We start from the raw sequence: 23,599 nt of genomic DNA, 5'->3' as shown, positions 1-23,599 counted from the left end.
GTCCCAGTCCCACTGCCTGGATGCCTCCCAAACAGTTCAAGCTAATCAACTGTCTCACTTATCCAGAGGGCCTGATCCAGTTGGGGGCTCCTCAGCTATTGGTTCATAGTTCATGTGTTTACATTCGTTTGGAATTTTTGTTGTCGAGATTTCTAGCATGACAATTAAGGTGTTTCGCCATCCTATCACCAGAGTAGGTCAGTTCAGGCTTTCTCTTACCCATTGCCAGTAGTCTATTGTGGAGGTATTTTTGTGGATTTCTGTGGACCTCTCTAGCACTTTGATTCTTCCTATTCTCATGTGGTCTTCATTTATCATGCTCTCTTATTTCTTGTTCTCCCTCTCTGTTCTTGATCCAGCTGGGATCTCCCACTCTCACAGGCTCTCTTTCCCTCGACCCTCGCCCTTCATTACCCCCCTCACGTCCAGGTTGTTCATGTAGATCTTATCTATTTCTCTGTCATTGGATGATCCCTGTGTCTTTCTTGAAGTTCTGTTTTCTAGGTAGCCTCCCTGGTGATGTGAGTAGCAGTCTAGTCATCTTTGTTTCACATCTAGTATCCTCCTATGAGTGAGTACATATCATGTTTGTCTTTCTGAATCTGGGTTACCTTACTCAGGATGACTTTTTTCTAGATCCATCCATTTGCCTGCAAACCTCATGATGCCATTGTTTTTCTCTGCTGAGTAATATTCCATTGTGTATATGTACCACATTTTATTTTTCCATTCTTCAGTTGAAGGGCATCTAGGTTGTTTCCAGGTTCTGGCTATTACAAACAATGCTGATATGAACATAGCTGAGCAAGTGCCCTTGTGGTATGATTGAGCATTCCTTGGGTATATGCCCAAGAGTGGTATAGCTGGGTCTTGGGGAAGATTGATTCCCAATTTTCTGAGATAGCACCATATTGATTTCCAAAGTGGTTGTACAAGCTTGCATTCCCACCAGCAGTGGAGGAGAGTTCCCCTAGCTCCATATCCTCTCCACCATAAGGTGTCTTCAGTGTTTTTTATCTTAGCCATTCTGACAGGTGTAAGGTGGTATCTCAGAGTCATTTTGATTTGCATTTCTCTGATAACTAAGGATGTTGAGCAATTCCTTAAATGTCTTTCAGCCATTTGAGCTTCCTCTGTTGAGAATTCTCTGTTTAGTTCTTTAGCCCATTTAATTGGACGGTTGGGTAATTTGATGTCTAATTTCTTGAGTTCTTTATATATTCTGGACATCAGCCCTCTGTCAGATGTGGGGTTAGTGAAGACCTTTTCCCATTCTGCAGGCAGTCGCTTTGCCTTGTTGACCGTATCCTTTGCGTAGGTACTTCAGCACTTACCTATATCCTCCTGTGGACCTGTGTTCAGACATTCTCCAAAGAGCCTTGGTTCTTCTAGTTGTTAAAAGAAAATATACCATGGCACTGTGGCATTCATTATTGCAAAGTTGAATTTTTTTTCTTGGCCTTTAGAGTGGGCAGAGATAGATTATAAACAATATATGCTGTGTGTATTGTTTATCAATAAGATCACTATGAGTCTTTCCATTCTAACTCAGGCCTACCAGGCTTTTACCTTAACATGCCATGTCTTATGTCTGTGTCTTCTTTCTGGCAGGCTGCCAATCAAAGGTCCCAGGAACAGCATTGTTCATGTGTTTAGATTAATCATTTCCTTTATCTTGCAAAACATAGTAAACTTTGAATAATGGCAAATCAGCTATGTAATCATTGCAGGCCTGTTAGGAGTACTGTGCACCAAAGATGTTTAAGTGGGAGGCATTCGTGCCAGACGTGTAAGGCTGCACTTACAGGACGCGTGCTGGGTGTGTCGCCCCAAAGGCTGTGATGTTTTCCTCCTAAGTAACGAGAGGGAACACTGTGGTGTGCACACATAGTTGCAGACAAAAAGGAATACGGAACAAGGGGTCTCCATTTCAGTTTGCTTTTGTTGTAAAGCTGTTTCATTCCTTTTGACTTCCAAAATTCATCAGCAAGTTCTCATTTTTGTCTTTATGTGTATTTGGTGGGGCTCAAACTCATGGCCTTAGACCTGCCAGGCAAATACTGTACCGCTGAAATAACATCCCCAACCATCAGATTCTAATGGAGAGATCATATCACTGTCAATTTACAGGCTTACAATGCTGATGTTACTGATATTTAAAATAATTTTTGATAGAAACATTAGGTTTAGTTCCTCAAAAGGAAATACTTCGTAACTTACCTTCCTTCCTTCCTCCCTTCCTCCCTTCCTTCCTTCCTCCCCTCCTTCCCTCCTTCCCTCCTTCCTTCCCACCCTTCCTCCCTTCCTCCCTTCTTCCCTTCCTCCCTTCCTCCCTCCTCTCTTCCTCCCTTCCTCCCTTCCTCCCTTCCTCCCTTCCTCCCTTCCTCCCTTCCTTCCCTCCTTCCCTCCTTTCCTCCCTCCCTCCCTTCCTTCCTGTTTTTCGTCTTCCTTTTTTTTTTTTTTAAGTCGTCAAAGTTCTTTTTGAAAAACACAGCCTTGGGTTGACGACATGGCTCAGTGGATAAAGGTACCTGTCTCTAAACCAAAGACACAAGTGTGATCTCTGGGATCCAAATTGTGGAAGGAGAGAACTGATTCTTAGAAATTGTTCTCTGATCTCCACACATATTCTATGGTGCATGCATTGAGCATGCACCCCTAACACACAGATAAGCAAATGTTGGCTAGGCATGGTATTTTCATTTTCCCAGAGCTTTCTCCCCCCCCAGGGGACTCCTTGCTGAGAAAATGTGTAGTGGTGGCAACAATGTCAGACCCTTACATTTTTTGGACCGATCCTAGACTACCCCTTACATATGCTGGAATACTTTTCAGACCAAATGGGAATTAATTGGTTCTTGTATTAGTTACTGCCTAAAGCTCTGGCTTGGGAGTCAGTATGGCCTGTGGGGAGCCTTGGAGCCTGGGAGCCTGCACAGAGGACATTCATCCATTCTCTAGTTTTATCTGATTGTTGGACAGTGGCCACCCTCATGGCTTTGCTTATCAAATATGATCCTAATAAATAAGAATTATAAATTCTGAGATCGTCCCTGCCTCCCAGAAACCTTTGGAATGAAAGGTTTTTATATTCAAAACATTCTGACCAAAATGTCTTTTTGCTTCCCCTTTGAATGATTGGTATGCATAAATAACTTTATCATGCTAGCGGCCAACGTTTACCCTAATACATCTTAAGATAGAATCCCCCTGGAGGTGCTCCGGGGCTGACAGCAGCACATGGTCCCCCTCCCCTGGAAGGATGCGAGTATGTGCCTGGCATGCATAGGCATGGGGAGCATTAGCTTCCCGGAAGCCACGGGCAGACTGTGAGTGCTATGCTGTAACCTCTGGCAGGTGGGCAATTGCAGATTGCTTCCTACTTCAGAAACGTGTTGGCAGATGTAGGCACATTATTTAATTAACTAATAATTGAGAAAGCTATAGTCACTATTAAAAGAGCAAAGCTAATTCTAGGCTGATAAAGGACTCTGAGCTGCCCTAAATAGTTCGTAATTAGCTGGAGCAGTGTGGCTCCGCCTTTAGGGATGGGTGAAATTAATGAAAGTTAGCAGCAAATGGAACTGTGTTTCAGAATGCTCCTGCCTAAGGTGAAGAGGGTGAGAAAAGAGGGAGTCACTTGTAAAGATCATTTACGAAGCCATGACAGACACTGTCAGGAAGTAAGGAGAACATGGGACGTTGATCTGTACGAATCAAATTCCCTGCCTGACTCCTTTCTGCCAGAGAGCGCCATCATTTGCACTCAGTCTCCAGGAGAGAGAGAGACCAGGGACGTCAGCCCTGTTGTCGTATTTCCTTATTTAGCCAGGGTCTTAAGGGCAGCTTGGGTTTCACCCTTTTATCTGGGTCATTTTTAGAAGTTTCTTGTAGCTTGTATCATTTGAAAGATTCTTCTGTCATTGCTGTAAGGATCGAATTGGCTCACATCCCTGGGGTTTGTAAACTCAGTCAGTTCTAGGCAGAGGGGTCTCACGTCTCCTGAGGATCTGGGGTCTTCATGAGGCCCTGCTGCACAAGGCAGACAGCTTCAAAGAACACAGGGCGGCGGGGAGGAGAGTAAACACAAAGCGCAGACGGCCCAAGAAATGTGCCACACTCACCCAAAGGTGGGTTATCCTTGCGTGCCAACCCCACAGGCAAAGATATCTGGCTCTTCCCAACTCTCAGAAAAGCTCCTAACCCCAGAAAACCTGGACTAAGGGAGACCAGGCAGCGTGGAGCAAGCCTTGGCGTGAACAAGACAGAATCAGAAATGCTATTTCCTCTTTTGTCCTTCTGAGGGCTGTCATTGGAAATGCACTCAGCACTTTTCCCTCTGCAAGTGGAATTAATGGTCCTTCCCCAGCTGACTTATTGGCAGGAATCCTGAATTCATAGCACAGTTGTGGGCAGACCCCTTGGACTCCCGGGTCACAAAAGTAGAATAAGGCTCCCAGGACGCTGGCTTCATGCTAACAAGCATCCAGACACAGAACTTCCATTTTCCCATTAAGTGGCCTGTGTTAGGCTCCTCTGTAATGTACAAATGCTGGAAATGGAAAATCCCATAAAAAGAAGCCATCTCTTCAGAACGGCAGATGAAGAAGGATGCTTATGATGCATCAAAATGACAGTACCAACTTCTGTGTAAATCGCACATGTGTGCACACACACAAACACAAACACACATACATACACATGTGCACACAAGCACACATGTACACACACACAAGCGTACACACATGCATGCATACATACATACACATATGCATGCATGTAGACACACATAGACATACACACACACACACACACACACACACACTACATGAGGGGATGAAGAGAGACACAAGTGTGTTGATGGGAGAGATTACACTATCTGGAAAGTCCTAGGGACAGTTGCCCTCAACAATCCTTTCAGCGAAATGGCTGCTGACCACAGGTGTGTATCACAAGGCGAGATGCCTTCAGTGAGAAGCCATGCAAGCCATGTCTAGACTCAAATGTTCCATTCCGACCTTCAAGGTTGATTAGTGATAAGCTTCGTCTCTCGTTACCTCCTTCTTCTGTATTTTGGGTTTTCCCGGCCATGTATTTATTTATTTGCTTCTTTAATTACTTAGACTGTCTTTCTCTCATCAACATTAGTTCACCATTAAGAAAATTAAGATTTGTGAGCTGGAAGCACACCCCTCCTCTGTATTCTTCTAAAAATAGAGCTGAGGACTGAAGAGATGGCTCAGTAGCTAAGATCACGTACTGCTGCTACAGAGAACCTGAGTTCAGTTCCCAGCACTCATATCAGATGCTTCTCAACCGACATCCAAGGTCACCAGTACTCCGTGCATATAGCTCCACACAGACACACATATGTATACATATTTTAAAGTAAAATAAATCTTTAAAACATATACAGTCAGGTTTTTTGTTTGTTTTGTTTTGATTTGATTTTTCTGCACTTAATCTTGTTAAGCTCATTTGTGCTTCTCGAGTTGAGCTGCTTGAACAGACGCTTCAGAACACCTTGCCACCTGCCAGGATGCCAGCACTCAGTCATTTCTGTGTCAAATGCTTCCTTCTGGAAATGCCTTTCTTCCTAATTATAGAAATGCTGTCCCTTGAATTAGATGTCCTGGTGCAGCTTTTTTTCCTGAATAAAGAGTAGATTGTCCAGATCAGCATAACACTTTACCAACTTGAGTGTACATCCTGTTGACTGTTGATATGGGCAATCTGGAGCCAGGCTGTAGAGTTTGCATTTCAGTGAGAACCTGGGCCAGCCCAATATTGCTCATCCGAGGAGGCCACTTTACATTGTGATATTTTTATTGCTTTGGATGGAAGGACAGGCAATATCTCATTCATAGAGAAAGAATAGCTATTTCCCAAATAACCTTGGTAGTCAGATCCCAATTCTGTGATCCTGTCCTATTGTAGCCAGTCACGAGGTCTCTCTCTCTCTCGTGTGTCAGGGCTTCTTGAGTTCACCTCATTGACAGCTCACTTCCCCTTCTCCATTGTTTCCACTGCCAGGGCTATAGTGTGCTACTGTCTGCCTCTCACACACCTGTCCTGTCTCTGTGCTTGCAGAGATGCCTCTTCTGCTGATGGCCCCTCCCACATCATGATGCACAGAGACAGGCCATACATCATTACTAAGTCAAGTGCTGCCTCATTCACGAAGCCTCTGCAACATGCCCACATAGAGCGTATATTTCCTCTGAAACCCCATAGCATTACAGCTTGTATTTGTATAGAAACCATCACTTTCTATCATGCACCATTGTTGCTGTGTCTAAGCTCATCAGGTGGTCCCCAAACACCTGGGGAGGGCCCCAGCTCTATATGTTTGTGTCCTCAAGCACCACGGTAGACTGCTTGGTTCTGATAGTCATCCAGTAAATATTAAACAGATGAATGAATAAGTAAGTGAATATAAATCCTACCCAGTCCTTTTGTGGGCTAAAGATAGCTTAGTGGTAGAGAGCTTGCCTGGTGTGTTCAAGGAGCTGGGTTCAGTGCCCATCACTGAAGAAAACAACCTCAAAATCCCTTTGTTGTTTATGAAATACTAGTGAATTTCAAAGCAGTTTTATGCTGTATAGATGGCTCACAGCAATGATGAACGGATAAATTGTAGGGCTCGATTCTGATAGAAAAGTTTCCCCAGGTCGATTCAGAGAGACCACCCGTGCTCTGTCTTAGCCAAAGGTTGGCAAATCTGTTACCTTTTCCAGGGTTTTCATGGCTGGGTGCTGGGTTTGTAATAAGTCACTGACAGATCCATTCTTCAAAGGCAGGTTTCTATTTTAGTTTCTCATCAGTAGTAATGTGGCTTCCAGAATTTCACTCACAATTCTCTTAGCTGCCAGTTGCTTCATGAACAGACCCAGTCAGAGAACCTGAACCCACCAACACCCTTGATCCTTAGGTGGCAAATGTGACTTCCACCCCAGAGCAGAAACAAAAGACCCAAGCAGAGGACCAGAACCTCTAGCAAAACTGTCTGGCTTTCATTTTCCAATGATACACACACACACACACACACACACACACACACACACACACACACACACTTTCTTCTTTGATAGAAAAACTGTAAATTATTATAGTAGAAATATTTTAAATAACTTCTTGATGAGCCTAAAGAAAAGAAAAATGGGAGCTGTATCTTCCAGCCCTCTGCATAAATGTTTGATGGGTTTGTGCTCCATGGTTGAAGAGAAATATTGAAAACATTTTTTATATAATCCAGACATGCCCCTCTTTGGTCAGACCCTCTGATAGCTCTCAGCCTTCATATTTTTAAAATTTTGTTCATATTTTCATACCCCATTTTACTTTTTTAGTTTTAATTTAGTTTTTTGTTTGTTTATTTTTGAGACCAGTCTAAGAAGGCGTAGATCTTGCCAGGTAGCTAAGATGTTTTGGAACTCTTGATCCTCCTGTCTCTGTGTCCTTGGCGCACAGATCCCAGGTGTCACCACTACACTTGGTGCATGTTGTGCTAAGATCAAGCCCAGGACACCGCGCATGCTAGACAAGTGTCCCACCAATGGGACACATCCTCATCCAAGGCTGCACTTCCCTGATGACTTGCAGTGTTTGCAGCAGGGACCAGTCCCCCTTTTCCTCTCTGAGCTTTGCATGTCTAACTTAACACCTTGTTCACTTTGCTTCATCACCCTAGACACCTGATGCGCTTGTATTGGGTACCTTTGCTCTAGGAGGCTGCCAGGATACTCTTCCTCTCACACAGTGCATAGCCAGCTGTTTGTCACCAGCTCAGTGAGTTGATCACAACGTTTGAAACAGAAATGTGTACTGCATAGTCCAGTATACTTAACTCTTACCTTGTTCTACTTTTCCTAATTTTACCTCAGGGGCTTTTCAAATCGACTCTGTTCTATAATATATTTATTTACTTGATTGCTTATTTCTTTTATGTATACCACCCAGCAGGATATATGTTCCTTAGGGGAAGGGAAGGGTTCATTATTTTGTTCACTGATACAGACCAAGGACCTCAAACAGTGCCAGTTATATAATAGGTAATATTTTTCTGCTGGTGAATGACCTAGAGATGCACAAACAAAGAAGAGACTCAGGTGATCTTGTAAAGCTTGTTTTACAGGGTCCTTCAAAGTAGCTGGACAGCAAAGCAAGAGTTGCCTGCTTTCAGGACGAGCATCAATCACATGCACAGAGCAGTGTTCTCATCCAGCAGAGCCCGCTAGTTCGGGAATACTAGGACTGGAGTTGTGTTATTCACCTAAACAACTGCCCTGGCTGCTTTTCATTTGCTAGTTTATGGTCTTGTAGTCAAAATGTAATTGACTAGGTTGGCTTAATTGACCCGCTGTCCAGTGAGAACAGCAAAACGCCCTTTCTTACCTGAATTGGGAGGACAACGGTCTCAAGCATGGAAGCTGCATCAGGGTCAACTGGGGAGCTGCTGGAATGCCCTACTTGGTGTTTCTGGGCTATACCTCGTCTCCAAAGCTCTGCCTTTCTAGGAAATTGCCAGTTAGTGATGTGCAGGTCCTAGATCTGCACTTTGAGAGGGTGTGTGTTGGAGAAAGATCAAGTCACATTCAATTATTCTGGCTGTATTTTGCTCCTTATCGTTGGTGTAGTGGTCTGTAAATACCTGGAATTCTTTTCTGTGATAGTTTAATTGAAGGGAATCTTCATCTCAGTGTTGAAGGCCCCGTAGCACTGCATTTTATTTGTCACTGTCTCAAGCTCTTGCCCCTCTGCAATCCTGCCAGATGTTGTTGCTCATTAGTGTGTGAGGGTACAGCACTTCATCATTCTAGATAGACTAATCACCCTGTGCTGGCTCCTGAGCAAAGCATCTACAATGGATATGTGTTTACATGACTGTAGCTTTCCAGTTTCGCTCATTATGTATTTATTTCCCTAACAGTGCATGAGCTCATCACTTTCTCTCTGTCCTGCCTTCCCATCAGATTACATCTCTTTGAAGTTCAGTTTGGCACTGTTCGATAACTGTGACCATTGCAGCCTTACCTCTGGTGGTATGTAATTCCTCTGTTGCTTGAATCATCCACATGAGGTAGTTACTTGAAAGTGTATCCATGAATTTAAGATACTGATTAGTACTTCATTGTCTGATTCATTCAAGCAGATGGGGAGGGCCATTCCAGTATAACAGCAAAGCCAAGTATTATTTCCCATTTACCGTATTTTTCCTTATGGAGAAATAGACTAAGGAAGCACAGCCAATGAAAAACATTCTTAAAGCTTGAAAAAGTGGGACTTTGGCACAAAGATGGGTGACCTCTTCTATAAACCATGAAACTGTGTGATGGAGAGAACTGGTTAAAATTTAGGGTCTGAGCCAGGCAGTGGTGGCACACACCTTTTATCCCAGCACTCAGGAGGCAAAAGTAGGTGGATCTCTGTGAGTTTGAGAATAGCCTGATCTACAAAGTGAGCTCCAGGACAGCCAGAGCTGTTACACAGAGAAACCCTGTCTCAAAAAACCAAAACAAAAAACAATAACATCGGGTCTGGGGAAAATTTATATATTAAATATTCAATAAGTAGAATAAAAAAGGACAGTTTTCATTAAGAAGAAAATTTCATTGGATAACTTATACAGAGGTTCAGTTGTGTGTGCAATGCTATCTTTTGTTGTGAACAGGTCATTTAGTGTCCCCAGAATGCTTTTCTACGTAGTTGAATATTGAACTTGTGGGATTTTCTTGAGTTTTTATTGACTGGAGTTATGAGAAGATACAGTGAGGGTTTTCTGGCAAGGCGGACAGTCTACGAGGCAGGACTTGTGGGGAATAGTTCTTTGCCCATTAACTGTTATGAACCAGGTTGTTCGTATCATTGTTCTGAGCCGAGCGTCCCAGCCTAGCCATGTTGTGGCAGGAGAGCACACAGAAACTCACCAGGTGAGCGTACCACAAGGCGTAGCCCCAGTTCCCAGGTCATTTCCCCACCACGTTTATCTGAGTTTTTCTTTCTGTAGCTGTGATGAAATCCTTTTGCCAAAGCAACTTATGAGGGGAAGAGTTTATTTCAGCTCGTAGTTCAAGCTGTAGTCCAGGGTGGCTGCAGGAACTTGAAGCCTCCGCTCACATTACAGCCACAGTCGGAGGGAAAAAACAACGAATGTCACAGCCTCATGCTTACCTTGCCCTCCCCACTTTCATACAGTTCAGGATCCCAGCCGGGAACTGGGACTGTTGCCCCCCACCCTGTGAGCGGCTTCCTACCTCAGTTAGTGTAGTCAAGACAGTCCCCCCAGGTGTGCTCAGAGGCGCATCTCCCAGGTGATCCTAGATTTACTCAAGTTGACCACCATGTTCTGTATTTCTGCTGTGTGTCTGGAGTGATCTGCCAGGTGGTAACAGATACAGTCAGTTTTATTTAGGGTGCATTAATTTTTCACCTGTCAATGTTTGTTTGTTCTTCATAGAAATTGTGATGAGTCTGCCCTTTTTCTTCTCTTTGCCTTCCTCATGACTCATCATGACCATCTCACCTGAATTAGTGGGAAAGATCTTCAAAGAATGAACCATTTGCAGCTCTGTCGCCTGGAAAGAAATATATAAAATATGAGAAAAGTCGAAACTGCCGTAAAACTGGCACGCCCTACTTCCTTAGCAGGTGGATACTTGGTGGGCAGAGAGTTTCTGGTGTTTTTGCTGCCAAGCACATTGTGGGTGTTCAATAAATATTAAATAATAAGAAGAATTTCCTAATTATGACGAACATTTTTCTCCATTAAGCAGATGGTGCTCCATAGGAGCAGGCCATTATTTATAAGTGTGACACAAGGTTCTGGCAATTGTGTGGGAAATGTGGCTTTCACTTCGGTTACTGATTATATGCTACAGCAAAGTTTTGTGTCAAACAGCTTGATCAATATTAGTTAATGTTTGCTATTTAAAAAAAGAACTGTGAATAGAGAGATGGACTTTTTGTGTCCATGTCTGTAATCCTGCCATTTTGATGATTAATAACGGCTTCAGCTATAAAATCATCCCTTGTAATGTGATATAAAAGACATCTTGGAAGCCAGCCCCATATGAGTGCAAGTCTCATCTGCCCTGCTTTCTACCTGCATTTTCCTTTCAAGTCCTTGGACTATCTGTCTGTGGTTACCAAGGCTAGATGTGCAGACCTCTGATACGCTCATGGCTCAGAGCCAGAGCTGAAACCTCAGTGGAACTAAGGAGAGTTAATTAGGTGTTCCCAAAATACACATCATTTTATGATTTTGCACATCACCACGATGAAAATAACAGTCTAATTCCGTCAAGTCATGTAAATTACAGTGAGAGGGATGATGAGCGGCAGCAATTCTCCCTCCTTTGGAGAAGTTAATTTTGTTGTCAGCTCTTCCACATGTCCAGAAGTCACAAACCGGAGGCATGACAAATCAGAGGTTTGGTGATCAGATATGGCTTCCATTTCTAAAGTCTACTTTCTATAAAGGGTCTATGCAAATGGAAGCATTCAAGAATATAAATCAAATAGCAGCGTCTGAGGAGCTGAGGCAGCTGTGCGCCTTCTCATCAAAGATAGAAAACATCCTGTTTACTAACACACCCAGACGCCCTCACCCACATACACTCCTGCATTCGTTTGGGTGCGAGATAGGCAGCTCCGAATCTAGCTTCATTCATGCCGTCTGCAAACACCTTCTGAGCACATAGTCCCTGGGTGATAAGTAGCTGTCATACATTGTCCAAATGCAGAGAAGCCGCTGAGATTTGAGACATATTCTCTACCTTACCAGGAACTCTAGAGGCTCTGGCATGTGTTGGCAGGCTCTCTGCATCCAGTCTCACCTCCTTGTTTTTAATATTTATAAATAACACTCATCAGGATGTCAGTAGGTAGGAAATGAAAGTAGCTGAGAAACCCGGCCAAGACCCAGCAAATCCCAGTGTGAGTTAAAGCAATGCTGACCTCAAGGCTGTGTAGTGAACCGAGATGTGTTCTAGGGGCAAGAAAATAAGTCGTATGCTGAAGTCTGGGTTCTATCTCACTGATCCACAATCAATGGGCTAGAGATTGCATCTGAATTCCCCAAAGACGTGTTAGGAAATCAAGACCATGTACTACTAAAGCCTGGAGTCTGCCCAGAATATGAGCTCATAAATATGTTAGCTTAAGTAAAGCTTATGATAATGCACATGAATCATGTCCTATTTTGAAAAGCATAGACCCCATAATTCAATACTTCTGGAGCACCTCCAGATAGCTGCAGGATTTTTCTCCTTCATTTCTCTTAGGTCTGGATTCAAATGTCATCTTGTCAGAGAGCATTCCCTGGCAACACCCTTTACCACCCCTCCGTAACCTGTGTACCAAACTCCCTTTTCCTTGCCACTTACTGCAGTGTGACACGTTACAATTTGCTCTTACCCATCTACTGTGTGAGATTTTCAGCAGGACTTGAGGCTGCCCCTTCAAAGTGCACCTGACCCACAGTACCGCCCAGCTGTTGAGTGGATGTGTGTGGCTTTGGGGGAGGCTACCTCATTAACAGAAGAAGCAGCACTAGCTAGGGTCTCTTAGGATTGGAGTAGAGCTGTGCCCTAACCTTTTCCCCTCCAGTATGCCTCGGTATATTTTTACTGTGGTGAACTTCATGCTTTGAAAGGTGTGATCTGTGAGAAACGACAGATCTGTTAATTAGCATTTAGTTTGTTTCTCTGTTTTCATAAATCTGAGGCAAATATAATTGCTATCTGAAATTCTGGTAACCAGGGAACCCATATTGAAGTGATATAGTTCTGTTAAAAAAAAAAAAAACCTGGAAAGCAAATGTTTCAGTAAGGTTCTGTATTGAGAAAAAAGAAAAAAAATGATTCCTGCATAACTTTGAGATTTCATATATAACCCAAGAATCTCCATTAACAACTCTAGTGGGCGAGGAGGAAGGGGGGTGGCTGGGGGAGCTAAAAATGAGTTCAGCACATTTATTTTGTGGGCAAGAAAACCTAAGATTAAAGCAAATTTAGTGACTTTCCCAAGATTCCCTGCATTTCTGTGAGGCTTCCTTCCCAGGATGCTCTGAATGCCCTGCTGGAGCCATACTTGCTGGCTGCTGGGCTCCCCGCCAATGAGTGTTCTGTGGATCACCACCGCTGTCTTGTGAAGGATATCCCATTTTCTCAGCCAGAAGAATGTCAAGAACTAGAACCTGGCTTCTGTGGTGTGCCTTACATGTCAATTTTTGAGACCCAGTGATCTGCCGTGTGCAAGGATCATCCTTGAATCGGCTGTTCTGGGGTGGAAAAACAAAAACTTTAAGTCATATTATCAAGTAATTTCAAATCGTACTTACTGAGCACTTTGATCAGTGGCTTTCCTCAGAGAAGGACACTGGCCATTTGAAAATCTGCTTAGATGTGTGTGCTGGTTAGTTTTTTGTCAATGACACAAACTGGGTTATCTGAAAAGAGGGAGCCTCAAATGAGGAATTGCCTCCATCAGATTGGCCTGTGGGGCACTTATTTGATTAATAGTTGATAGGGGAGGGAGCAGCCCGTTATGGGAAGTGCCATCTCTGGGCAAATGTTAAGAAAACAGCCTGAGCAAGCCATGGGAGCAAGCCATAAGCAGCATCCCTCCGTGGTTCCTGTCTCTGCTCTGTTTGAGTTCCTACTCTGGCTTCCCTCAATGATTAACTGTTATTGGGACATATATATATATATCCAATAAACCCTCTTCTTCCCACGTTGCTTTTGGTTATGATGAGAAAGCTAACTAGGGCAGCTGGCCATAGGGTAGATAAGATGTGCTTCTTTGAAAACTAGAATTTAAACCTTTCCAGTTTATTAATTTCACCCAGAAACCTGGTAGAGTACAAGGTACCAGGCATGTAGCCTATGGTGGCTTCAGTGAGAAGCATCGCCAAAGACTTATGTCTGAACACTTAGTCCCCCATTCATGGTACTGAATGTGGATGTTGTGGAGCCTTTAGGAGGCACAGATTTTCTGAAGGCCTTGAACATTTGTAACTTCTTCCTATGCCCTGCCTTCTGTCTGCTTCTATATGTGGATGGAAATGTGATCAGTTGCTGTAGCACGAATCTTAAAAGTTTGTATTAATAAAAACAAACCCAGAGCCAGGTATTTGGGTGAACTCTGGAAGATCAGAGAAGCAGAACAAGCCATAGTTACCTCACCTTGCCAATTCCTCAGTTGATCCTGTTTCCTCAGACTGGAAGCCTCTGAGTACTCATCCAGAATAAATCCCAGCTGAACTGTTGCTCAAAAATCTAAAAGGTTAACCAACCAGTTCCTGGTCCTCATGCCTTAAATACCTTTCTGCTTTCTGCCATCACTTCCTGGGATTAAAGGCACGAGTCACCATGTTTGGCTGTTTCCAGTGTGGCTTTGAACTCACAGACATTCAGGTAGATCTCTGCCTCTGGAATGCTAGGATTAAAGGTGTGTGTGCCACTGTTTTCTGGCCTCTATATTTAGTGGCTGTTCTGTTCTCTGACCCCAGATAAGTTTATTAGGGTGCACAATTTTTGGAAGAACACAGTATCACCACAAGCTGCTTCCTGTTTCTGCTGCCATCTGTACCTTCCTGATGTTAATGGACACCATCCCTCTGGAACTGTAAGCAAAAATAAACCCCTTCTTCCATAGCTTGCTTTAGTCATGGTATATTGTCACAACAATAGAAAAATAACTAATATGGCACCCTGTTGTTTGGGGAGACAGACACAGGGACACGGTGGACTTCACAACCAAGTAATGCTGCTAGCAAAGACTGGTTGTCCTCAGGCCTGACTCTGAAACCTCTGATATATCTCCCAAACACAAACCGTGCAATTCTTTGCTGTGGGATGGTCTGTAAGTCAAATGTGTTGCTCTTATTGGTCAATAAATAGAACACTGATTGGCCAGTGGCCAGGCAGGAAGTATAGGCAGAACTAACAGAGAAGAGAATTGAGAGAACAGGAAGGCAAAGGGAGACACTGCCAGCCACCACCATGACAAGCAGCATGTGAAGATGCCTGTAAGCCACGAGCCACATGGCAAGGTATAGATTTATAGAAATGAATTAATTTAAGATGTAAGAACTAGATAGCTAGAAGCCTGAGCCATTAGGCCAAACAGTTTAAATAATATAAGCATCTGTGTGTTTATTTTATAAGTGGGCTGTCGGACTGCCAGAGCTTGGTGGGACCTGGAGAGAAAACTCTCCAGCTACAATTCTTTATTCAGAGAATGTGGAGGAGGCTCCTTCACAGAGAGACTGCTCCTGTTTTTGTTGGGACCTGTATTGGTTACTAGCTTTGAAAGCTGTTCCCTGTCACCGCTGCCACCGCCTGCAGTCGCTGTCCTCAGTGCCCTTGACTTGAAGGAGTTTGACTTACTCTTCACCATCTTCAGGGATGAATCACTGTCCATCAGCATTTTGCTTCTTCTTACACAACCCTGAAATTGAATCATTCAAAAAATTTCCCAGAAATGGCTTTGTGAGGTTTTAATTTAATTCTCTGCATGGTGAAAACTGTTTAAGACATATTTCAAAGCCCAGGCTACTGAATATTTTATACCATGGAAACTGTCTTGGGAAAAAGTTAAGGAGTTAAGGCCACAAAAGAAAAAATGAGGGAAAATAGACTTGAGGAAACCTTGTGAATCGGGATTTCTCTTAGGAATGTTTGTATCTTACTCCTCTGTCCTGCACCCTCCTCGGGCACATGCTGCGGCATGGCTGCTATTCTCTGTTCATTCCATGTCTCTGCAATGTGCCCTGTGGCCATCATATTGATTTCAACACTGTGGTCCTCATCGTCATAGGAAATGGGGGCATTAATAACATGGTCTCTGTGGACAGATCATAATAAGAAACCTTATAAGTAACTGCCCACTAATGGGAAAACTGAGAATATGCACTGAATTATAATGGTCATAGTGCAACCATTAAAATTACAATTATGGCACAATGGAAGAACTCATTTTGTATTAGTTTATCTTTGCATAATGTTAATAGCTAATGAAAGTGTGACAATGACATCTAATTAGGCTTAACAACATGTCTGCACTTCTTATAAACGGGCTATATTTTGCTTGCAGTCATGTGTTGGGGACATTAGTGAAGTCGAGGTCTACATCTAATAGGAGGTTTGCAAGGTAAGACTCAGTCTTGTGAAAAATTGGTCTTCTGATGAATGGGATGACTGTCTGAGCTGAACCTGATGGAGAATTCTGTACAGAGAGGAACACTGAAGGAGACTTTCCTTCCTAAAGCTAATATGGAAATGTCACCTCCAGCCTTGATGATGAAGCTGGAGGCACAGTATCTACGTTGGCCTCATTTCCCTGCAGAAATGCTCTTCCAGGTAGACTCCTGGCCAACTCTCTCATGCGGCTGTCTCTAACAGCCCCATTTATCTCTCCTCCTCAAGCGTTCATTTTTCCTGCCCTGACACTTGATCTTGTATAGACTTGGTTCAGTTGTCTATATTTTATGGATGATTCTGGCCATCTACCTCCACCACTGTTCTGCAAAGTACCAAGTACCCAATGTACACTAGAATGCCAGTTTTGCAAGCACTTGGAAACAATAATCAAAAGCCTCCTTGCGACTCCTGGAATGTGCCTGAAGCTGCTCTTATACTAAGAAGTAATGTTTTCTGAGCTGCTTCTTATAGGGGTCTTGTAAAGTCTCTTGGCAGGATCAGGCATTGTCCCCTCTGCCCTGACCTCAAAGACCTCCTCCTCGGGGAAGTGTCACATGAGCAGGCAGTTTGTAGGTGAGGACAGACAAGCAGGGGTCAGGAACAGTCCTGACAGTTCCTCTCCTGCTGATGACTGCCAGCTCAATTCTCCCGTAGGCAAGACCGTTTCCTCGCCTTGTTTCTATAACTCATGCTACTTAGTGAACTCCAGAAATAAAAGCTGGTGAACACCGACTGTTAGCCTCCACCTGCCACTAACCCAGGAGCCAGGGCAGGTGGCTGCCCACAGGCCCAGAGCTTTCATCCATTGCAATGTACGTGAAGAGCTCCGGATGCAATATGTGGTGATGCTTTTTAAAGCAAATTGCAGACTGTATAGATACAATTAAAATAAAAATTGCACTTTGGTTAAGAAATAACAAATGGAATTTCAGGCCAATTCAACTGATTTGTTTAAGCTCTTAATATAGAGACAAATTTGTCACAGATTCTCCCACTATATGTCTCTATATGTTTTTCTGGTTTTCTTTCTCAAAGACAACACACAATTTTCTATTTAATCCATTTTTTCCTGGAAATCTATTGCATGCCATATTCTCATCTATGCAGAAAGAGCTACAAAAAAATAGGACCAAGGGATAGACTAAGAAGCTGATTGTCTGTAGCATGTTTTGTTTATCTGTTTATTAGGGAATCTACTTTCATATTTTAAAGATTTTCAAGATTCACCTCAAAACTCAGCGTATGATAAAGAAGAATTCTGTGCACTCCCTGCCCTCACACATGCTTGGCCTCCCAGACTGTGCACAACCCCTGATGTGGCCTTGCACTGGTTATGATGGCTGAGCCTACAGCGCCATGCTGGGGTCTCCCGGTCTGTCATTTATGTTAGGTCCATTCTGGAATTGTTCATTCTGTGGGTTTGGACAAATCTGCAGCAACCCACTCTGGATTCTAGCATGGCACAGCACTTCCAGCATTTGAAGGACCCCTGTGGTCCTTCTCTCTCCTTATCCTCAGCCACTGCCGGTCCTTTAGCAATGTCGGCTTCGCCATTTTTTAGCTGTCAGGGAGTTGGAATTCGATAATAGTCCAGATTTTCAGATGATCATCTTTCACTTGTAACGTGCACTTAAAATTCCTCCATGTCTGTTCATGGTTGGAGAGCTCATTTCGTCGTGGTCCTACTGTGCTTTTCTACTTACCTAATAAAGGGCGCCTTGGTTGCTTCCACGTTTAGTCAGTTGAGAATGGTCATCCTATATTCCTTTATCATTCCCACCATCAACATATCTACCAGAAAGAACTTGGGAGGAAAAACTTCTTTTGCTCATGGTTTCAGAGGCTCAGCGCGTCAGGGAGGGAGGGGGAGCAGAGGGAGCCTCTGGCAGCATGGGGGCCGAGAATTTGAGAGGAGGATGCTGGCGCTTTGCTGAGCCAGCTCTCCACACTGGTGCACCTTTCGCAGCACCTCGCCCTGCTCCCGCCTCTTGGGCTGTTTTTCTCTCTTCCTTGCTGTACCTGCTCTCTGTCCTGCCCTCTGGGTGCCTTTGCTCTTCTCCAGAGCCTTCCCTCCGCCACCCAAGCATTCCGTCGTCATCACTGGAACCATCAGCATCAAAGACTGCTCTGGTCGCTGTCTTTCCTCTCCCCTCCCAGAAGCATTTCCTGTCCTGTGTGTCTTTTATATTTCTGGTGATGCTTGTCACTCTTGTTAGATTTTGTTCTTGTTTTGATTTCATTTTTCCTGGTTTCCCATTTTTTGTTTGCTTGCTCAGTTGGTTCATTTAGTTTAAGGGAGACAAAGAGCTTCCATCCCCAATCTTACTTCAGGTTTTTCTCGTTGCTGTATTTTATATTATGGGTATGTAATTCATTTTAAAGTCCAGAGGGGTATTTAGCTCTGTGGGTGGCGGGCTAATGTAAGATTTCTGTTTTCTTGGTTACAGCATTGTGTATTTTATAGAATTGTTGATGGCACAGATGTGCAAATATTTGTAGTTTGAAGCTAAAAACAATCACACTGCTTCTTAGGATTCCCCGGCTCCGGTCTGGCTTCTAGCTCTCCCTTCACCCTCCCTTTTCCATCAGATGTAACTGCCATGGCTGGCTGAGCCGAGACAGACAGCAGTCCATTCGGATTGTGGAAGTGAGCCAAAAGTTAGTGAGAACCTACAAAACAGAAACTTGCTAGGTCCATCTGCTGATTCCCCAAGCCGTGGCTCTCACTGTCAGTTGCTCTAAGTGGCAGAAACACAGGGCCAAACATTGCTGCCTTCAGAGACCCAGTGCCAACATGACAGTTATGTCAGCTGCTGCTGGTGGCTGGTAGAGGTCATGCCCGACCCAGCCATGCACCACCTTCAGACAGTGGTCTGATTCATTCACTTCCTTTTTTTAGCATTGACGACCACATGCTTATGTAAGTTGTGTGACAGGTTACTTAGCTTGTGTGCCAGATATTCCTCACCGACAGCCTCCAAGAAGAAAACCATGTATGAGCTGCAGTAGCCCAGTCACTTCCACAGGTACAGTCACTCATGCAGGCTGCTCCTCTCCAAAGCGCTGGAAACCAGTGGGGCGGGGGGGGGGGGGGGGGAGGTGGATAATTAACTTCCAGAGAGGCCAGGCTTCAACAGACTGGTAAAGTTCCTGCCTCAGAATGTGATCCCCTCCATTGCAAAGCAGGTCTGGTATTCCCTAACCACCACCAGCCATATCCTAAGCATGCTGGTCAGTCAGAGTATTAACGGAACATTTGGTCAGAGTGTTAACTGAACTTAGCCGAAGGAAACAACACCCTTTCGTTTCTTTATTTAACCTGTGCTAAAACTCCTATGACAATAAGCAGTGTGGAGATGTCCTGAAGGAGGTCCCTCTGGTGAGGCATGCAGACACACCCGCAGGTGGGCATGTGGGCATGTGCCCGTAAACCCCATACTGGGAGGTCAAGGCAGGAGGATTGTGTTGAGCTTGAGGTGAGCCCAGACTTCAGATAGCAAGACTCTGTCTTTTAAAAAGTTATTTTTGAAAAGTAGGTATTTACAGGGTAGAGGAGAAACTGAGGTTAAGGTAAGAAGCTATCGCTGAGCCTTTCTTACCATCACATGGAATTCACTAGAACGGGCTAGTGTGTGTTTACAAATGGCACACTGCAAGCTATCCCTGGAAAATGGCTTTCCACTGCCATGTGTACTTTGATGATTCACATTTAATACTCTGTTATTTTCTTTCTCAATTGCACAATTTCTTTGTCTTTAAAGTTAATAGTTCATTTACTCAATAATCAAAACAAAACTGTAGGTTAGGAAATATTTAAGATATGTATAGCAAAGAACTGATTGAAAATATTCACTGAGACTGCATCTAGAAACAATTTAAGCAAATATATGAATGACAAGTGCCTAATAAAGACAATTAGATTATATGTGAGGGAAACAAATGATGAAATAAAAGGAAACATATTACACGAGGTTGCAGCAAGTCCAGGGTAGGTCAAAGGTGAGGTGCTTCCAGGGGTGCCTCTCTCAGTGTGGTGGTGTGAAAGAAAATGGCCCCCAAAGGCAGCGGCACTCATGGGCGGTATGGCTTCATTGGAGTAGGTGTGGCATTGCTAAAGGAAGTGTGTCACCATGGACGTGGGCTTTGCGGTCTCATATATGCTCAAGCCATGCCCAGGGAGACAGTTCATCTCCTGTTGTCTTCTGTTGAAGATGTAGCCAGCACCATGTCTGCCTGCACGCGGCCATGCTCCCCGCCATGATGTTGATGGACTAAACCTTTGAAACTGTGAGCCATCATCACCTCAATTAAATGTTTTCTTTGTAAGAGTTACCATGGCCATGGTGTCTCTTCACAGCAATAGAAACCTCAACTAAGACACTTCACGGTGAGGAAGATGTGCATGCACGTGCCAGAGCAGAAGTGAAGGGAGGTTTGGAGCCCGCGATCGTCCTGTGTTCTGATGCCCGAGCATTGGCGACAGCAGTCCCAGGTTCTGAGTCAAAACTTGAATAAATCTGAAGGTGTGTGAAGGGCATGATCTTTGAGGCCTTGCTGACCCTCTCCTCAAATAATATTCTTTAGTGAAAGCAGAAAAAAACTAACTATAATTGTCCTGGGATGAATGATTTTCTTCTGGGAAAAAAAAGTTTCCATGCCATTGAGGCTACCATTTCAGCATCACCTCACTGTCAGAGCAGAGCAGTGCTGCCGGATCCATGGCTGTACTGGTCAGTTAGTTTTAGTTGATAAATTCCTATGGAACACAGAGGCTGTTAATAACAGACCCGCTACTTCTTGTGCGTTACCCTTGTCCTAAAGTCCTCAACCTGGAATTAAAACTAAGAGGATGCCTTTCATTTTAAAAACTCCCTTGAATGAAATCTGAAGTCTAATCTCATTTGCATGAAAGCATTTAGATGGTAAAATATACATTTTCTTTTTGTCAATATGTAATTTTCCAAACTCACTTAAGCTCCAACTGCTAGTAATGAAATGGGACCCAGCTCAAAGGTAGATTAAAGGACAGCCAATTGAAGATGGCAGTAATTTCTGAAGACCCAAAAGCTCATCAGAGCATCACATTTACGGAACTGCTTGCCATTAAGGCTTGGGTCACAGATTAAGGCCTAAAGGGCCATCGCTTTCTTATAGAATGAATTAGCCAGTAATATTATTGAAGTGTCTAGTCACAGTTTTTTAATATAATGAGGACCATGGAATGCTTAACAAATCAAGTTTAATACTTCTATATTTTTCCTGTCTGTGGGGCACTAGTCATTATTTAACATGCTAACTATTGGGGAAAGCTGTTCATGGAAAGTGCAGCGGTCACATACATATTAGATTGTCTTTACAAAAGCATTTGATGAATCCTCAGCTTGTACCATGGGTAGTGCCAATTAGTTCTCTTATATTTTTACATTCAATTCTTGCAATGATTCACATGGAAAAAATCTTTCCCCATAGATGACACATAATGACATTGTCCTGGCTTCTGGGCAAATAACTGAATAAAATAATGTTATAGTCTTATCTTTGTGTATGACAACAAACACAGTAACCAAGGGGTCCCTCCCCTCTCTCTTCCACTCCTCTCTTCCTTCCTTCTTTTCCTTCCTTCCTTCCTTCCTTCCTTCCTTCCTTCCTTCCTTCCTTCCTTCCTTCCTTCCTTCCCTTCCCTTCCCTTCCCTTTCTCCCTCCCTCCCTTCCTCCCTCCCTCCCTCCCTCCCTCCCTCCCTCCCTCCCTCCCTCCCTCCTTCCCTCCCTTCCTCTGTCTTCCCACCTCCCCCTTCCTTCTCCGTCCCCTCCTTTCTTTTTCTTGCCTTGCCTTTCCTCTCCCCATCTTCTTTCCTTTTTTTATTTTTTGGCAACACTGGAGCTCAAACCCCGAGCCTTTCTCATGGTAGGCAAGCACTCAGTCAGCAAGGTACATTCCCCAGCCTCTGGAATCCTTTACTTATTTAAAGCTATCCCCATTTTGAAAATTGAAATGATGCTGAATGTCATCAGTACCTTTTGAAGGAACCAAATCCTTCCAAATGGGAGGAATTTTGTCCCCCATCCAGGTGACATGATAGGAAGAAGATGGCCGCACTGATCAGTCCTCGGCCAAGGGGACCTTCCTGGATGTTGAGCCAGGCAACCCCTGCACCTGCCCACACTGCGGTCTTTCTGTAACTCCAAGTGAGTCACACCCTAGGCCATCTCTGTCTTTACTACCTTAGGGAAGGGAAGTTTCTTCGTGGTTCCTTTCTTTGCCCTCACACAATTAGCCCCAGAAGAAACAGAATGCAATGCATGGCATGGCATCTGGACGAGCTAGCAGAGTCGCCTGGGTGCAGACATGGGTCCTAGTCTTAGGAGGATGACTTCTTCTTCAGTCCGGTTCCCAGACCTGCCAGGAGATTCATCGTCACCTGTCTACTGACTGACCCAGTACTCCTCAGCAGCTCCGTCGGGTCTCAAAGGTGCTGCCTCCCAGGAAGAGCGTCCTGCTTTGCTTATTAAGATTCTGTCCTGATTGTTCTCACACATTCACATTTCCTAAGTGAATTTGTTCTGTGAGGATGACCCTCAGTCCCTGGTTGGCTTTCAGTATCCAGTGAAGTCTTTTATTTTGTTTATTCACTTGCCAAATTATTCATTGCAGAAAATAAATTTAATTTCTCATAAAGGTTTGTTGTCCCCCCCCACCCCCCCACTCCCGAACTGGAACAATCATTTTTGCATTCCTTTTCAGTTTTTTTTAAATTACTTGTAAGAATTTACTTAGTAAACAACATGTTTTAAGTTCTTTATTTTAAAAATGTCAAAATAAAAGACCTGAGTAATCTAGACTTGGCAATGGTGTTATTTAAACTTTTTTTTTTAATCTAAGATCCATCTTCTAAAGATTTTAATAAAATGTGACACTAGTTTTTGAAATGCTGATGACATGTGGTCCATTTGGGAAGGTCTTCCAATATTCCTTAAATAGTTGCAACCTCACCAGCTCTTACCTCTCCCCATAGCCACACCTGTGGTTTCCTCCATGTTCCGAAATGTTCCTCCTGTACAGACTCTCACTGCAATGCCTGTGACTAGGCAGGGTGAGTCCGTCTTTGCTCTAAGCTGCCATATTTTACCAGCACTGGACAGACAGAAACAGAGGAGTTCTTTGAGTAGCCATCCTCTTGTCTAGCTGCATGCTGAGCTTTCTTGAGCTCAAGGGATGGTCTTCCTTCTGATTCTATAACACTGGACTGAGAAGCACATCAGCTTGGACATAAGAAGAGTGAGGCCATGCCAAGCAGAAGGCCCCATGTTCCACTTTTTGTCTTGGAAATAAAGACCCAATCTCTCACTGCTGCGTGCCTTTCTTGGAGGCTGACATGGATCTTGAGATGGAGTCTTTG

The 23,599-nt window shown here is 43.8% G+C and overlaps 1 protein-coding gene across 5 annotated transcripts in view; it reads left to right on the top strand.

Moving 5' to 3' along the window:
* The window catches only part of St6galnac3 (ST6 N-acetylgalactosaminide alpha-2,6-sialyltransferase 3), a 537,327-nt gene that overhangs the window by 320,172 nt on the left and 193,556 nt on the right, over nt 1-23,599 (top strand). Inside the window, exon 4 of one of the 5 annotated variants that reach the window (XM_076575266.1) lies at nt 22,478-22,920. The exons of the other annotated variants lie outside the window; for them this stretch is intronic. Coding sequence (XP_076431381.1) covers nt 22,478-22,559 — 82 coding nt within the window. The 3' untranslated portion in view covers nt 22,560-22,920. Of the gene's footprint in view, nt 1-22,477; nt 22,921-23,599 lie in introns of those variants that run through there. 5 annotated transcript variants of the gene reach the window in all.

This window comes from Peromyscus maniculatus, chromosome 6 (assembly GCF_049852395.1).
Source record: "Peromyscus maniculatus bairdii isolate BWxNUB_F1_BW_parent chromosome 6, HU_Pman_BW_mat_3.1, whole genome shotgun sequence".
Taxonomy (NCBI): Eukaryota; Metazoa; Chordata; class Mammalia; order Rodentia; family Cricetidae; genus Peromyscus; species Peromyscus maniculatus.
Note: the sequence above shows the minus strand (reverse complement) of the source record. Positions and strands in the feature narration are given on the sequence as shown.